We start from the raw sequence: 18,564 nt of genomic DNA, 5'->3' as shown, positions 1-18,564 counted from the left end.
ACCAAAAAAAAAACCCTGTGCAGCAGTCAGCTTTTGAATTTTGGGACTAGCACATGAAGCCAGCTCAAGAGTGCTCTGACACAGAGCACAGCTGCTGTGACAATGCAGAACATACATTTACTCAGTTCTGTGACTCCTTCCAAGATTTTCATGTTTCAGGCTAGGGGTTTTACACCTCACATGCTTGTTTCTCTTATTACAGACAAAAGAAGAGTGAAACACACGCTTTTAAAGTCAGAACAATTTGAGGTTTTAACTCTCTTCCCAAAGTAGTAAGCCATTCTCTTGCCCTCTCCATCAAACTGTTTTCAAATTTAACCATTAGGCTGAACTGTACTTATTAAAACCTACCAAAAAGCTGTAAAGATTAATAATGTCCCAGTATTTGGATAGTGATACATATATAAATATGAATAAAATATAAAAGCTGTAATTGAATTTAATTTTTCTGCTGCAGTTCAACATTAATCAAACTGCAACAAAGTATTACATCTGCAGATGATCCAAGCTGCACTGTGAACCCGTGTGCCCGTGTTGTTGGGTTCAGTGTACTTGTTCATGTTTTACATACTTCTGTAGGCATCACTCCCTTCAGAACACCAAAGAGATCTAATCTGCGACCACTTCTACTCCTCTGTTTGGGAAAACACTTTTAGAAGTCAGGTAACCAGTCTAGTCTGTAAGTAGTATTTGAATTATTTTGAAATGCTAATTTCCAGCGTGGCACAGAGTAGTCTACCAACAAGCATTTCTCATTATATTTACATAAGGAAACAAGCTTGGCATTTTAATTAAAATCCCCACATCACAACGTAAGATTGAAGTATTCAGGAGAACATTGAATACAAATTCCCATCTCTGCAGCATTATCTCATGCGTCATCAATTACTGCCATGCCTAAATCTAGCATCATGCCAGCACATTAAGACAGTAGGTACTATATGCAGTGTTCACTGGACCAGAAGAACAGAAATAAGAAGGGGGAAAGGAAACCCTAGAGAAGAAATTAAAAAAGGCAGACCGTGCAATACAAACCAGATCATGGCTGCTTAGCTAATATGGGCCAACTGCTGCGGAAGAAAAATGTCGAACACCCCAAGTTGTGTAAATTTTTTGTAAACATCTAACACGCACACAAAACACACACAACACCAACCTACACATGAATGAAAAATATATATTGATCTTTTGCTAATGCTAAGTTTCTTCTAAGTGCAGGTTAACATGAAGAAACTTTAACAGAGAACTTAAATTATCAATAGGGAAAAGAAACACTTGACAAGTACTTTCTTAACAAAAATCTAGTCTTAATCAGAACACCACTAAGTGATCCTCAATTATTCACTACAAGTTTTCTTGCTCTCATACTGAAACTGCAAATGAAACTTAGCTAAAGCCAAGTGCCAAACTTAGGTCCAGTTCAGGCTGAACAAGCTAATTGTGCCTAACACTAACAGAAGATGCTTTGCAAAGAGAAAAATTAAAAAGCTCCAAAAAGCTTAAAAAGGTAAAACTAAACAAAACTTAATTTTTCCCCATCTTATGGCTGTACTCTCCACACCTACTTCAAAGTAAAGCAATACTTTACAGAAACTCACAGCACAGTTTCAGATTCGTGGGGAAGGACTGCTATACTAATACTGTAATGCATCCGTGTTTCTGTACTGCCAGATGTCATTCTAACACTTTAACACACCAGTAGTTTTCCAAAAATACAAACTAAAAAGGATCAAAAATACATTTTACTACACTATTCCATCAGGTTCGCATATGAATTAAACTGATTCTTCAAAGAAAAGTACAAAAACTTAACAAAATAAATATCTATGAATGAATGTATTATTTTGAATAATTTCTGAAATATCATGTTGAACTAAAATTTAAAGTCACCTGCTGTTTTAGGAGAACTACTTAAAGATTAAATTCTAGGCCCACTTAATCTCAGCATGCAATTTACCACAAAAACTAACCCTGTACTGACAAAAAGATGCCCACTCCTATCAAATTTGACTGCATTCACGTCACGTACCATCCGATCATGGCCTAATTTTTGGTGGGTTGATGATGCTGATAAGTATGTATCTTACCGATTCTATAGGCTTGTCTAGAGATGCTTGCTCTATCTCCAGGTGCCCTTCTTCATATTGATCAAAGTGATTGCCCTGTAAAAGAAAAGGAGGGTTAGCTCTACAGCAGAGAACACATTTCCAACAGTCTAGTTTCAGGATTCCAGTTTGTATACAGTGTTATATTTTATATAATTTTGCTAACAAATGAACTTATTAAATACAAGCTCAATTCAGTATATAGGCTACAAGAATAAAACAAAAATTATTCTAAAAACGAACTAAGCCAATTTGATGATAATCATAAACTATGGAAGTTGGCAAAATATCAAACGTTTACGATGACAATACTTTTGGGTTTTTCTTTAGAAAGTCTGTGAAAACACTGACCATAAGCACCAGTGATGGCCTTAAAATCACACAGGACAAGAAGCAGAAGGAATTGACCCCACCACAACAAAGGGGGTTTTTGTTGTCTTTTCTCTTTTAAAGAAGAGTAAGGCTTTCCTTGCAGCAGGAAATCCAAATTGCTTGAGGCATACACGTAATTTCCCACACCTTAAACCAACAAAACCCCACAGTGGTACCAAATAAAACCTCTCCCTGTGCCCATAGCACTTGTGCATGTTCTGGAGCAGCCCCTTCCTTGAATCTAGGCAGCTGCACAGCAAACTATTAGTAGAAGTGATCCTCCAACACTCAAAAAAGCCATTAGTTTCAAAACCAAGCAGTCTCCCAACACAGCTGACCACGTGGCCACACAAGCACGTATGTTGGCACAAAGAATGCCGGGATGCACGCGCAGAACTGCTTATTCCAGACGTACCAGCTTAAAGCATTTGTGAGCACGGTACCTAAAACTGCTACACAAAAAACGACAGGACTGAGGAACACATTTGAGGAAAGAGACAGACCAAGAGATACACAAGGAAGTGTACTAATAAAGTGTGCAGATATTCACACAGCAAAGAAAAGGCCAAGAATGATAAACACAAGCACGTTGCTTCCTTACACTCTTGGAGCAACTCCCTGAAACATCTTTAGTCCTACAGCTTGGTCATGTATAATAATTAAAGTAGATAGGAAAATTAAATAGGATTGTTATTATGGTGTACTGAGCCCAGCTTCCATCAACATATACCATGCACACTTCTAGATTGCCGATTTCTGAACAGGGCAACCTCTCCCCGACCCAACAGTCCCACGTAAGCACAGTACACCACACAAATGACAGCCACTAGAGTAGAGACTAGAGTCGAGCAATCCTCCTCAAGCATCCGCTACAGCAAAATTCAATCTTTGCATGCTTTTGCCTGGATATTAAGCATACAGGGTTCATGAGCTAGGAAGGCAAATGGCAGCCTCTGTCCTCCAGAATAATTGTTGGTGCTGGAACACCATCAGTGCAAATGGCCATTTCAGGGGAAAAAACAAAACAAAACAAAACATCTCTGTTGTAAATTCAGAGGTTTCTGAAACTCAAATTCCTGCAATTGCAAACACAGTGAACCATTTTTGGCCATTCAGTAGGTCTATGATGTAGCACTAACATCCACCATCACTAGTGCATGCCTGGAAAGGAAAAAAAAAAATCTGACTTTCTAGCTGCAAACTCAAAAGCAAACAGGAGAGATGCCTGCAGCTGAGATTAGCACAAAAGCCATTGAAGGGGGCTGTTTTCAGTGGGCTCTCCTAGGTTCCCTGGGCACTGCTCAGCATCACAGCCCTGTGAAATCCCAGGAGGTGCTAAGGCCTTGGCTGTCATCCCCTATTTCTTTCCCAGGCTCTGCAGTGCCACTGAAATCCTGCTGGCTGCTCAGGGAACACCAAACACCTGGTGGTTTTCATTTGCATCCCAGCTCTGCAATTACTTTGAGCAGGAGCACCTAGCACCACTGCCAAGAGAAACATGTTGTCACTCTCCTCCTTTCTACCAACACCAGCTCTTCCTTCTGCAAGAATTTTAATGAAAGCCAGCATGTGAAAGAGCAAATTACAGTTGTAATGGACTGCTTGTTGGAATTTTACAAGCCAGGCACCAGCCTCCAAAAACCCTCTGGAACGAGTGTTCATATCCAGTGATGCGAATCTGCAAGAGACCATCTTGACAAAAACCTGTTGCCAAGAGAACGTGCTGTGATGCTGGTGCCCCAACCGCCAGCCTATACATCATCTGCAGTCCACAGTGATAATTCGCCCAGGCCACGCTCTGCTCCCAGTAGTCTTCTTTCCCACAGCCTCTCCAGAGCAAATCTGGGGCTTAATCTGCAGGCAGCAATCCACTTCCATCCATTTTTTTTGGAGAGCCTTCAAGGAGCAAGCTGAAGGCAAACTTACCATGCACATGCAGTCGTTGAGCTGCTTAAAAACACTAGTAAGTCTTGGGGACAGGCACAGTGTAGATGTACAGACTGTACATGTGTGCGCTGTTAAGTCAGGGAGCCCAGCAGGGAGAAGACAACATGAAACCTGCCTCAATGGCAGGATGACACAGCCCAGCCTCCCAATAAGTAGTGCCCAACAGAACAAAAGCAGTCAAGAGTGTACACGCTGTTAAATGAATTGCACTGTTGACTGCTAAACGCTAGCAAAAACACATTACTAAAACTTCACATATAAAAAAATTAAATCCACGTAACATCTAGTTAACAAACCCTTGAAACACTCTCAGCAAAAACAAAGACATACTTCCCCCCTGCCTAATTTCACAATGTGATTTGCTGCCTGCAGATAGCTCAGAATATGCCAACTAAATTACCTGGAGTTGGCAAAATATTTCTGCCTACTCACAGTCTCCTTCAGAGCACTGCCTGCCAAGACAGTTAAAATTGTTTTTACAAAGGCAAGGGTCAATTCCAGTTTGAAAGCATGCCTTGCTGATTTGAGACTTTACAACTCGATTTTTCTGTGCTGAAAAACAATGTCTCCTCCCAAAAGCCATGCAAAAAACTGAACACTCAGTATGTCACAGCCAAATGTAAAGAAGTCAGAAAGCAAATAAAGCCATTCTCTCTAAGTTCTAGTGAACCCACTGTTATCCACTTTATATACTTGGGGATTTATTATCTACTTTATATCTACTTTGGGTTTTTTGTTACTGGTAATGGGAGTGGGAAGGGGTTGCTTGTTTTTACAAACAGCAATACTAATACTAGAGCTTACAAAAGAGGCAGGGTGCTTCCCATCACCTTGATCTCCTGGGTATGCAAATGCCACCTGAGCACACAGGAACAAGGCTTGGTGGGATGCTGACAAACTGCTCGCTATATTAGGAACTTGGCTGTTACAGGCTTGGTAATTAAAGGCATCAGAATAACAAAGTGTCCAAACTGAACTGAAATCAATACTCATCACAGAGACTGTTCTTTATTTATCAATACTTAAAACAAATGATAAAGGAAAAATTTCCCTTACACCATAAAGTAACTCGCCCTGGAAAAAAGCAAGAGGATAATCCAACAGTCATACTGAGGTCAAATTTCTGAGCCTATTCAACCTCACAGTGCCTAACAAGCAAGGAGAAAAATGGCTCTTGCTTCTGAGGCCACAAGAAACTGCTTGTTAAGGTGATGTTGTCTGCCATCGTGGTGATGACTGCCTTTTGGAGCTGGGACTCTGTGGGGCTAGAGGCAGCACAGTCTGTCCCTTTGCCTCCTCATCCCTGGAGCTGGCTAAGGAACAAGTTGGGGGGAATTCCATCTGTTTTCCTTCTTTTCCAATTCTTCAACCTAGCACATCAAATGGATCTATATAACATTTCTGTTTTGCTGTATCTTAAGACAATGAATCAGAGGAAGACAAAATACTTTAACATTTAAATCTAACAATTAATCAAACCCTAAATGTTGAATCTGTTGAGAATAAACTGCATTTCTGGCAAACATGAACTGTAAGCACAGACCACATTTTAGTATTATTTTGATCTGTGTCTTCTGTGGACTTAAGGGATGCTTCCCTCTTCGGCGGAAACCTTTGAGTGAAAAGAATTCAATCCCTACAAAATGGATACCAGGCCATAAAATAACAGCTGCATTAAAACCAGCACTATTCAAAACCTATTCCCAAACCTTCTTCCCTGTATGACTAGTATAGAGACACAGTAAAATCCTGGCCCTGCTTGCTAAGGACAAGGTTTCCACCTACCCCCGTGGACAAGGATTTCAGGGCTGCGTGCAGTGCCCTTCTCGCTCTCATCCTCTGCCCCTCCATTTTAGAGCTGCCTGTATCAGGCTTCCTCACTTCTGCTTGGTAAAACAAGATGTGTTGCACTGCTTATATCACTTTCTTACAGATGCTACCTCCATCCTAAAACAGCAGAGCAAATAAGATGAGAGGCTTCCACTTAAACATAATTTATTGCTATCACTTTGTGCTACAGCAAGCACTCTGACACTAGGCGCTTCTCTACAAGCATACTGAAATTCAATATATTTTACTACTTGGATGAGAAGCAAGGACAAGCCTTCAACATCTAAACATTCCTCATTATACACCACGCACACCATTTAGTTTCCTTGTTGCATTCACCTCCAGGAGCCAATACGTTTGCGTCCTGTAATTTTTTGTGTAATATCATCCCAACTTTGGCTAAGTACCCATTTCAGTTACTCACAGTCAAGTGTCCTCTCCTCTCTCCTCCACTTTCCCATTGTTTGATCTTTGCATGAAGCTCTTCACCAAACCTTATGTCTTAGAGCCCTCACACATTTAACTGCTGAGTTATAAATACAGCATTTGAAAAATCAACTAACACAAGCTGCCTCCATGCAGGATTTTAGACCCTTATTCTCCCTTATTTACATTGTAAATACTTCAGAGCTCTGGCCCAACAAATGCCATTTTCTGAAACAATTCAAGTTAAATAGCTAACGGAAAAGAGTACCACTGTTTCTTTCTTTCTTACTTATAAGGTCCCAAGCATTGTAGCAGTGAGACACAGTCAGTATCATTAAAAAAAAAAAATTAAGAACTTAATCACACTTTCATCCCAAAATCTTTAGTGGCAAGAATTGTTGCCAATAAATGACTCAATGCAAGTGAAATGAATTGTTGATTTAAGCCCATTTATCAGAGTAAGTTTAGTATCACAGAATTAATTCTCTCCCCTACACGAGGCACCTTTTCATCAAGGTGGGCAAAGACAAAGCATCTAAGGACACACAGGTATTACTGGGCTGGGTGGAGGAACCTTTTAAAAGCATCTTCACAACTACAAGGCAGAAGAAAAATATGCTCTCTCTCCTTCCCCCTCACTCCCCCAAAATGGTGTATCCAAAACCAAACCTGACTTCCGAATGCTGCATTTTCTAAGTCACCTACAGCATCATCAACACAAGGAGGAAAGAATTGTGAGTCACTTCAGCTGCTTCAAGGCTATTAGACCTCCCTGGATATTAATTACTGGACTGCTCTTTACAATCTGTCCAAGCACAGAGGATATTAAGATGTCAACATGCAGAATACATTCCATATAGTGCACGTTCCTGACATGGATTAGCGGTTTCTTTTATGAACAGCCCTAAGTTATCTATGTATTATTTCAAAAGAGAAGTAAATGTGGTAGTCTATATTTCAGTAGCTAAGCCAAACTTTGAAACACAGCTCTCATGCAGAGACGGGAGAAAACTACAACAAAAGAATAGTATAATGGAGACGTGAAAGCAATGGTCTTCTCTCAGAACGTCTTCATTCAGCTGTCCTTTCAGTTACTGCTCAACAAGAGAGCTCAGTTACATGAACATTATTATTAATATGCAGGAAGATGATGTAAGTTACAAAAACCAACAGAAATCAGATACGAAGAGCCTAGAATGAGAATACCTGGGGAAAATGCTGCCTGCTCCACAAGTCACAGGGACAACGTCTTCGATGGTGTGAACAGAGTAAAATAAGACTACTCCAGCATAAAACCTATGCCTAAGAGCACCAAAATCAGTGATGACTGCAGAGGGAACATGCAGAATGCAGCTGCCGAGATATCAAAGCAGAAACTATTTATGTCCACACTGAATTTTAGGACCAGCTTAGGAAGGTGCACAGAAATGCCTGTTCCCGTGACCAAGCAGATAACAACCTAAAGAAAGTGATTTTGCAGAAACATCTCACTATACTCACCATCATTATTTCTTAAATGCACTGGAAAAGAGCACAGCGTGATCATGATTGCTTAACTGCACTTGAAAAGAGCACAGTGTGCTCCTTAGATATTCAAAAATTAGTTTTACACTGGTAGAATATCAGAAAGAGACTCAAAAAAATAACATTTATACTGCATTTACTTTAGAAAATGGAATTTTAAAACACTAAAGTCAGCACCACTTGTGCATATTCTATTTACCCATCAATTCAATCAATAAACCTTAAACTCTGCAAAATACTAAGTCAAGCCATAAAATTCAGGGCTGTTACCCACAAGTGCCACTTTAAAACATTTAACCAAGCCCAGTCCCCATTCCTGAAAGCTCTGAAGGCATTAGGCTGCAAACCAGCAGCCGAGACACTGGGAATATCGAAAAAGAGAAATGAGTACCCACAAAAAAGGCTATTTTCTACTGTAGATAAAGCCAAGGCAGACTGCGTTAGCTACAAATCACAGAATATTTTGCAGTGCCCTCCGCTTTCTGCTCCCACAACTGGAAAGCACAGCTGACATTTCCTGCAGCCGTCCCGGGACAGGTCAGCACAGATGCAAGGTCTCAATGTTTGAGCACAGGAAACTGAAGCAGCATCTGAGTATAAGTGTGCAAATGCCACCTCTCCACAATCCTTGCTGCCTGCACACATATGGCACCTTCACAGATCAAGGTCGGGGGGGGGGGGGAAGACTCACTGATTCCAGAAGCAAATATCCTAATAAATTTAAAATTTTCTTTTTTAAAGGAGGAGATTGAGCAGTTACAAGACCTTTAGGAGGACAAGGCACCTTAACGTCCATTGGCTTTTTTCCAACGATGGCTCCTAGCACAACCCTTGCAAGCACTCCACATCCAGGACACCTGCATCAATGTTGCTAGTCCAGCATCAGCACAGTAGCCAAGAGACAGGCACAAGACTCACTCTGCAAGGACCCGACATGGCACCAGGCTCTTGCCTAACCCAAAGACTAGGAATTTCAGCAGACCATAATCAACATTTATTTCATTTTGTGTTGCATTCCGTGTCTAGTTCTCTCTTTAAAAATTCTTCCAGCTGGGTTAGCTGTTGTTACCAGACCTTCCAGTTTTGCACAGCCCCAAGCTCAACCGACCCACCTCTCCCCACACTGCCTGAAGGCAATACATACCACCAGGTGCAGTTATAGGGTTATATGTGGGACAGAGAGAGAAGAAAAACCAACTCCAGGCAAGGTCAGATATGAAGGGCATAACTGACAAGGTCTGCTAGTACTACCTCTTACTTTGTTTATTTGTGGGGCTCTATCAACTACATCATCTGCTGACTTCTTCAGTAAATTTCAGCCAACATAGATGGGAGAGGCAAAGTGGTAAAACCAAATCCAGCTCACCATAACTAATCAACTGTTTATTACACACAATCAAAACGTAACGGGCTTATAATTCCTCCGCAAGATCCACATTGCCCTATGTACGCTGACTACAGATCTCAGACAGTAATTTATGCTGCCCTTTTAAGCTAAGCAGGACCTGATGACTCTATACGATGGAAGATCTCCAAAACATAACTGATGCAGACAACCATGTTGATGTTTAGAAATCCATCCAGAGAATTCAAAAACAACTCCAGGAAAGCATAGCTTAGGAGTGTTTCTTGAATATTCATTACGTGCCCAGAAGAAAATACATTTTTAAGACCAATATACACCTAGAAGATGACTCCATCCAACCCTGCTCACACTGGAAGCTTTCTTGGATAATTTTAAAGGCCATGTGGTTTCTCAAAACAATAAAAAGCAATACAAAAGCAACTTTGTACTGGTATCTGGAAAGCCTTTGTTAATGCTTCCCAGAACAAAACCATCCTTTTCCCTGTTGTTCCCTGTAGTGACTGTAAAGACGCAAAAAAATTCAGTTATCCTTTCCTAGCAACATAGAGGTAAAGCATTCACAAACAGCAGCTAGCATTCTCATAGCTTTCTGTGTGTTATAAGTCACCTTCCCAGTCTCTTCCCTTTAAATAAGCAATACAAGAGGGTAAGTACATACACCGCACATCTTCACACCCACCAAAATAGCTTAATATTTACAGTCAACATCTTGGGAAAGCTGCAGCAAAACCTCATTGTAGGCAAACACACACATCAATTATTTTGAGAGTACTTAAAATGAAAATCCTGTCAAGTCAATACAACAAAAGTAATCACTTAAGATTTGGATATGAATTTAAATTGGCAACTTTTGAAAGAAGCACCTTGTAATTACATGTTGAGAAGTTGATGGCACCTTTTGTTTACCAAACTAAAAGTTAGTTTTGATGGCAAAATTCTACCTGTTAAGTCCAAAAACAATATAAAAACACCCGCCAGAACACATTCAAGACTACTTACAGGTCAAGAGCTTTAAATGGGGAAAATGTGCATATAAATACCTAGTTAGAGCTATCCAATTAAAAACATGTTCTACAGTTCAGAGATAAACAGCTTGTACAAAAAGGAGTGGAAGCCAGAGGCAGGTCCCTGCTTCACTATGCTTTGCATACTTTGGCACCAAACAAGAACAATTTAATGTCTTTCAGATTCCTTCTGCCGCTACCAACGCCAGCTATAAATCTGTTCCAGCACATGAGGGATACTGTTCAGTTCTTCAATGCTTCCAGCAACTGTACCAAAGAGTATTAGCATTGGTCTCACTCAACCAATTTTCTCTTAGCCATTTCTTAACATACCTCAATGCAGAAGATGCTGCAGCTTCCAGCACCCATGTCTTCATGACTAACAAGGACTTTGAAACAAGAGAAGGAGAAAATACCCTGATGGGATAGGGTGCTAGTCATTTAATATCTAGGGTATAATTTATTTACCACCACAAACTTTCAAGCTTTCATAGTACAGTCTTTCTTCTCCCTCAATATGGTGTTTGACTTGATAAAGGATTGTTTCTAAACCAAAACATCACAGAAAACCTCACTCAGGAGCACGTTAACTGGATTCAAACTCCTAACTTGTTCCACAAGACTCGGTACCATTCAACTTTTTTATCAATGACCAGAGAAGAAATAGAGCAACTGCCAACTCAGTTTGCAGGTCATGAAGCCCAACAAATAGTAAGCGGCAATGTGGATGACGTGTTTGTACAGAGCAATCTGACCCATATAACACTGGCCTGAACTCACTAACACAAAGTCTGTTTTCACAGAGTCCTGTCCAAACACACCTGCAGCACAGGGCTGCACCCAAGCAGGCAAAAGAAATCCAAGTTAAAACTTCTTCATGCAATATGGTAGCAAAAAGGATAAAAATACAGTCCAAAGGTGTGTAACAAAGGAACATCAAATAAGAATAAAGTAGTAAAAAAGAGTTTATCTCTGCATATTATACAGATGGAGTCTATTCCAGACTCCTCTATGCAAGTCTTATAGTCATAAACGTGGAAAATTTTAAGATGTAGAAAGCCATAACAATGCAAAGGGAAAAGCAAAATGCCCTGCAATAAGGGAATTCAGAGATCAGACCGTTAAGGCTCTCAGAACAGGCTAGGACTAAGACAGAAATGCTATATATGACAGCGTACTGATGTGTGCTTTGGCATAGTAGAGAAGGACATAACAAGAAACAACAGCTAAAAGCTGAAAATAGAAAAATCTAGAAGAAAAATAAAGGAAAACACACCTTTCAGTGGCCAAACTACCAGAACAATCTACAAAGGAAAAACCTTCACCATCACCACTTGTCTTCAAGAGAAAGAGATACTGTAGCCAAACTCTAATTCCTGGACTCAAAACTGGGTCAAATGATGGAAACTGAAGGCTAAGGGATACCTGGATATTTAAAGCATACATCCTAATATCAACTTCTGGCTTGAAAACTGTGAATGGCTAAAATCTCAAATGAATTAATTGCTCATAGAGGCTTGAAGGTGGAAAGTACCAAAAATTACTACAGGTTTAAAACTGTATAGTAGGAGCAAAGCATATGTCAGCTGAGGAAAAGTTGACCAAGAACTGCAATACTGCTTTTTGATCGGATGAACTCCTAAAGTTCTACATCCCCACGTAGCAGGTGTTAGGAGACTAGTTAGGAGGGTTTGGTTTTGTTTCAGAGGGGGTGACTCAGAAGAAGCTGAGATAGCTTAGACATGGTTTGTGGGACTCTAGAATAAAGTGTTTCCTATCCAGTTAACCACGGCAATAGACAACATCACTGGACGAGAGGAGAGAACAGAAGTGACTAAACACAGAGTAGGGAAAGGTACGACCAAGACAGGAAAGAAGGTCTGTATAAAATTAATTTACCACACAAGTACCAAAAATTCACATTGAAGTTCAGATTCTCCTGTGATCTTCTAAAAATTAAACCAATACTACTCCATTTACTTTATAACTCATCTTCCCCTAGTCTTCCCCTCCCTTCCGTGCTCACACAGGCAGGCAAAAAATCAGAGTTCTGATGTTCCTGCTTTGCTCAACTGAGAGGTCAGCATGTCTTGCCATGGAGGTAAGAGCAGTATTCTTCCTGTGCTGTGCCCATACCAGAAATATAACCCTCGTCTAATGACAAATGAGGATCTCTAAACAATACTAATAGATTTTAGAAAATCTAAGATCAATTCTTAAATTAGAAAACATGCCATGGAAAAGGCTACCTCCTGGACTGCTTTCAGCTACATTTGTCAAAGGCAAATTCACACACCAGGATCTTGTATCAATTGAAGTTCAGGATAACATATTTTGCAGAGACTCCAATCCTTGTTCCCTCACATTAAGTTTTTCTTCTCCCAATTAGTAGAAGTAGGCAAAAGAAAATGACCTTTTTATTTCCTTGCAGCACAGAGAAAAGCCATCAACTTACTTTGCTGCAAAACCCACGAGCAGTCATGCCCTGCTGAAGGATATAAAAATCAAATATGTTTGCCTTAGGCAGCACCTAAGAAATGAATTGAAGTTGAAGCCACTGACAAGACGCACTCATTAGAAGGACAGATTTTAAAACTCCATGCTGTCGGCCCAGATGTCCAGTAAGCCGGACTGCCTAAGCTGCTTGGGAACAAAACTTATCCCTGACATTCTGCCAATTAAAAAGCATAAAATCCCCATGCCATCAGCGTTCAGCTCAACTTGCCGGAAGCGGCAGAACTAGAAGCACAGACCAGCCAGTAACAGCAATGTGCTTGGTTAGCTCTTCAAATCCTTGGCGGGGGAGAGACAGCCTACCTTCCTGGCATAAGCAAGAATACCAGAACTGAAGTTCAGACTGGCCATATTTCAACTCAGTTTGGAAAACCAGACACTTCTGCTTGGTGGAAGTGTTATTCTATTATACAGACTATACAACAAATTAAAAAAACAAGAGACAGAACAGTTTGTGTTCCGTCTGGCTAATGATGCAAGTAAGTGCAATGTACGTAGGAAGAGGAAATTATTGTACACATATACACATATGGCTCGTAATATTTCTGCTTCAACAATGAAAAGCAGAAAGATATAGCAAGAAAACGTTTTCTCAACATCTGTGAGTATCTGGGAGCTCCACTGGACTTCAGCAATATGGAGACATCCCCAGTATTCATTCTTTGAGTTCATTAATCTAAAGAATAAAACTATTGCAATTACAAAAATAACACTAAAAAATATATTTACTCATTGCAGCAGTCTCACATATACACACAGCTTTCAGTAATGCTTTTAAAATACTCTGTTAGCATAGTCAACAGCTATCATTCATAACTACTTGAAGTAACAATGGTTCACAAGTTTGTCTCTGCCATGGGGAAGCCAGTCAATCAAGGAGACAGCAGAAGCAGACAACTGACAGGCATCCCTGCGACAGGTAAGTAGTACGATCTTTTAACCGAAGGACTAAGCTTGTCCGCAGCCCACTCAAAAATAACCCCTCCAGCAATGGAAAAGGGGAAAAGGTTGGGATTTATTTGGGTAAGCAATTCAGTAGACTTAACTTACCATTTCAGAGCCTAGAGAGAGGAAAGAGAAGGAAGGTCAGTAATATCCTTCCTCCTTCAGTAATTCATTTCACTGCCCAAAGCCTCCCAAACTGCTGTGCTGCCCTGGTCAGGGAAAGATCAAGAATTAATGGACAGAGCAAAGCTAAATGCCTTTCACTGCAGCTGCCCTCAAGTTCAGCACCTGCAAAATACAGTCAAAACCAGGGGCTTTCCCCTGAGTTATTTCTAAGATTTGAGAGCATACAGCAAAAAGAGAAGAGGATCTAAGCTTCTAAAGCTACACAGAATGGCAAAAGCAAGACAATCCTATAAAAAAAAAACCCAAAAGCTGCTTAATCACCTCATTGTGGCTATATCCTCCAATGCCAGTTCCTGCTCCTTTGGCAATTTCAGCTTTCAAACCATCCTTGGCTTTGAGGTTCCTTCCACCCTACCATAGAGAGAACTCAGAATTTCTGAGTACATAATCTTTCTCCTCCCCCTCCATACCATGATCTTTATCCTTAAGGATATCTGACTTTCTTATCCTTATACTAGCTACTCTTTTCCACAGGGTTACTTATAACCCCGTGATAGTGTCTCCACTCCCTCTGCAGCTTTCTTTATACCCATCGCATCACTCTGGCTGCAGTTATGGGAAGGTACCCCACTGCTGCTTATTTCTCCAATGCTCAGCTGATCCCTCTGCTCAACAATCCTTCTCCCCTCATCACCTTTTTATGCACTTCAGACCATTTATACCTTCTTTTTCTCAGCTGGTTTAGGTCCTTTCCTTCCTGAACCCATTTCCCTCCAGTCCCATACGTTTCCATTCCTGCCTTCCCCTATCGCACTGGGCTTCCTTTAGACAGGCACAGGGGAGAAAAGAATAGTTCTCAGCCGCTCTCTCACCTTTAATCCACTTCTCTCCAGCATATCAGAAGCTCAGAAACCTGAATATCACCTCTGCTAACCTCATCTCTCCCCTGCCCACATCAATGCTTGCACTCTTGCCAAACTAATCCTCCCAAACCCAGAATCTTTCCAGTTTCTTTCCAGAAAGAAGGTTGATAACATTAAAGACACCCCTAAAATGCTTTTTTTTCCATCCAGTGACTCTCTTCCATTAGCCACATCACTAGTCCCAAGGCATTTGCCTTTCTTCCAAGCAGCTAAAAGGTTCCTTTGACCCATACACTTTACTCCTGACCTTTTGTTTCTCTTCCTCTCTTGAGACAGTAACACATCCTTTTACATTGTCAAGAAGATCACAAGTAGATCACCCAAGAACAAAATCCAAGGGATCTCTACAGCCTCCCTCCCCCTCACCATGCCGCATCCATCCCTGCTTCAAGCCGTGTAATTTTAGAGCACCATCTCCCTTTTGTCGTGCCTACTTGGGTCTCAACAGACTAGCAGTAACACAGGGTCACATTTGTAGTCATACTCAGTCAAAGGACAGAAATTTCATCTGCTGAAGCTTAGAATTAAAACTGCTAGAAATTGCGTGAAAAAGGCATTCTTAACACCGACAGAAACACTCCTACAAAGGGAGCCTACGTACGAATTTGTGACTTCACACTAACAGTGTGTCTTATTTTTGCTGTAGTTTTGAGACCAGTATTTTATAGAGATGATCAAAAGCTGCAAGCTAAAGGCAGACGTATTTTTACCTATGCTTAGCAACAGTCACAGGACAGCTTTCACAGCAGACCTGCAAACATCATAGTGAGCCATTTCCTTTATTCCACACCAGTGTTATATCTCAAGTGACCTCCATCTAAATATAGAGAAGAAAGTCAAAAATCTTCTCTGAAAGTGATTTTGATGAAGGAGGAGGAAAACTAAGGTTCAAAAAGTCTTTCTCCACCAATATGCTTCAGAAAAATTGTTAGACTGACCAACTGTCAGGGGTACATGCACAGACGCTTGAGCTCCCACCAATTCAGTGCGACCTTGGCCAAGATACTTGGGCCCAGCCTCCCTCTAATCAGCTCTTTCACAGCTCGTCGTTGTCACGTTCAGTCCTCTGCAAGCCTTAACCAATTCCAACTGTTATTCCCAGAGGACCGATTCCACTCTTCCCTCGAAGGAAGCTTTAACACGCAAAACAAAATATCTTCTCACTGGCAAATTTTCAGGAAGAGCAGAGAAGTTACCCTACTATAAAAACAAACCCTACCTTTTTATTTTTTACTCTAGTCTATGGGAAAGACAGTGAAACCTGATATTTGGCACGCATAAACTCCCAATTAAAAATAGTGCCCTTTCTTAAAGTCAAGGGAAAACAGGATTGTGACTGGGTTATTGTTTCTGAGCATGCTCAGCAGCTTTTAAGATTTCGGCATCGGGTAATGGAGCCCTGTTTCCTCTCTGACATCACTACACATTCTCCCTGCATGACCAGAGCAATGACACAGTAACAGGTTTTGCTGCTACAATTATTTTTTTTGCAAAGAGGTTGCCCCACAAAGGGACAAGAACAAGGACACCGAGCAAAAGGCACATGTGAACAAGTTGTGCAATGCACGACTACAGAGCTTACCCATTTCTCGACTACATTCTGCAGTCCTGGACTTGCTTTAGGTTCCCCATCTTTCCCCTCCCAAATCAAACTATTACGAAAAATGTATTTTCAAACCCAAGATCTGGCTCACTCCACTTCCTGAAACAGGAACTTCAAAACCGAATCAGACCATCTCAGTATTAATTACGATTCATTTCTTCATTTAAGGAAATGAACGACGCAAACCAGCCCCTGTGTTTAGGGCTGTGTTAGGAAGCCATACCTACAGTCCACAGATAAGGTCATGCTAACAGTGCAGTCAACCACACTGATAGGTATTTTCTCGTGCGTTTCTAACACAGTTTAGTAAAGACTTACGAAGTGTGCATCCCCTAAAACATCCAGAAGGAACAATGTAAATTAATTACTACTGGATGTCCTGACTCTTTTCAGGATCGCACCTTAATGCTACGTTAAGTAGAATTACGCAAGCTCCGCAACTATAAAAAAAACCCTCCCAAATATTTAGATGAAAAGCATGAGCTTGGGTGAAAAGCACTATTCCAACTTCGGGCTCCCGAAACAAGGACCACACATAAAAGCTCATCAGTAGCTCTTCTGGAGCTGCATTTATTCTCACTCCTTTTGTTTTTCTTTCTAACCTCGAGACTTTCTCAGGCTGAAGTCAGAAAACAAAATGTCATTGTTTAGGCTTAATGAGTCAACGTTAATTTCACCATTGTTTATTTAAATCCCCTTTAAAACAGCAACAGTGGCGTTAATTATGTCGAAATACTAATGTATTCGGGGGAGGGGGTACGAGAAAGTAAAACGCGTTTTCCACACGAGGGGGGTCGCTGGCACACACTGGGAGACGGGGATGCCTCGGCCGGGGGCAGGCCCCCGCCGGGGAGCCACGCCGGGCAGGTGAGCCCCGCGGCGAGCGACGGCCCCGACCCGCATCCCGCCGGGCTGCCGCTCCCGCCCAGCCTCCGGCCTAACAGACCGTATAAAACGACCGGGAAAAAAAAAAAATAATAATAATAACCCAAACACTAAAACCCACGCTCCTGCGGGTGAGGGCTACCTCAGCGGGCGGGACCCCTCGCCGGCCCCGTCCGCGGGGACGCTCTCCCCCCGCCCCGCCGCCGCTACGAGGCCGCTGGCCGCTGCCCCCCTCCCGTGGGTCACCTTGACAGCCCGCCCCGGCCCCCCGCGTCCGCGCCTTTGTGTCGTTACCCGCCGCCGGGCCCGCACACAAAGCCCCGCCGGGCGTGAGGAGGGGGATTTGGCGGGGGGGGGGGGGAAGGCCCGCCCCGGCCTGAGGGGGCCGCGGCCGCCCGGGGTAGAGTCGGGGCCCGCCCGCTCCCGCGGCGCGGCCGTTACCTGGAAGTCCCTGTCCTCGTTGAAGCGGGAGAACCTGTCCGCCATCTTGCGCCGCCGCCGCCTCGCTCGGCTCGGTCCGGCCCCGCGCCTCCGGCCGCCTCCCCTCAGCGCCGCCCGCGCCGCGGCAGCGCGCCCGCCCCGCCCCCGCCGCGCCGGACGCCTTCGCGCATGCGCGGCAGGGCGGGTCACGTGGGCGGCGCGGGGCCGCCCTCACGGCGGCGTCACCGGGCGGGACGCAGCCCGGGCGGGAAGCGGGCTGTTTGCTGCTAGGGGCCGGGTACGGGCAGCAGCGCGAGAGCCGGCCCGCTGATAGGCCACTGCCGGGGAGAGCGGAGGGTGGCAGGTACCGGCGGCCGCACCGTTAAGCCTCCGCCGCGGCGGGTTGTTCCCCGCCCCGAGCCCCGCTGCGGTTTGGAACGGAGCGCGCAGCGCGCATGCGCCGCTCCCCGCTGACGCGCGCACCCTGGCAACCAACGAGGAAGCGAGCTGCTGTAGCAGCGGGCGCCCGAGCGGCTCCCCGCTACCTCATGTCTGCGCATGCGCAGGGGTGTCA

At 42.9% G+C, this 18,564-nt stretch overlaps 1 protein-coding gene across 4 annotated transcripts in view; it reads right to left on the bottom strand.

Annotated features, from left to right (window-relative positions):
* GPATCH8 (G-patch domain containing 8) overlaps window positions 1–18,140 on the bottom strand; it is a 58,405-nt gene extending 40,265 nt beyond the window's left edge. For 2 of the 4 annotated variants that reach the window (XM_075036207.1, XM_075036206.1), the window contains exons 1-2: window positions 18,012–18,084; window positions 2,088–2,162 (exon numbers count right to left, since the gene is read on the bottom strand). Coding sequence is in view for 1 of the 4 variants with exons in the window: in XM_075036205.1 (XP_074892306.1) it covers window positions 2,088–2,162; window positions 18,012–18,056 (120 nt within the window). In the remaining 3 variants the exon portion in view is untranslated. Of the gene's footprint in view, window positions 1–2,087; window positions 2,163–18,011 lie in introns of those variants that run through there. The other 2 variants (XM_075036205.1, XM_075036208.1) reach the window with 2 other exon arrangements.
* Between the last annotated feature and the right edge of the window lie 424 nt (window positions 18,141–18,564).

This window comes from Buteo buteo, chromosome 9 (genome assembly GCF_964188355.1).
Source record: "Buteo buteo chromosome 9, bButBut1.hap1.1, whole genome shotgun sequence".
Lineage (NCBI taxonomy): Eukaryota > Metazoa > Chordata > Aves > Accipitriformes > Accipitridae > Buteo > Buteo buteo.
The sequence above is the reverse complement of the archived record's forward strand: the minus strand, read 5'-3'. Positions and strand labels throughout refer to the sequence as shown.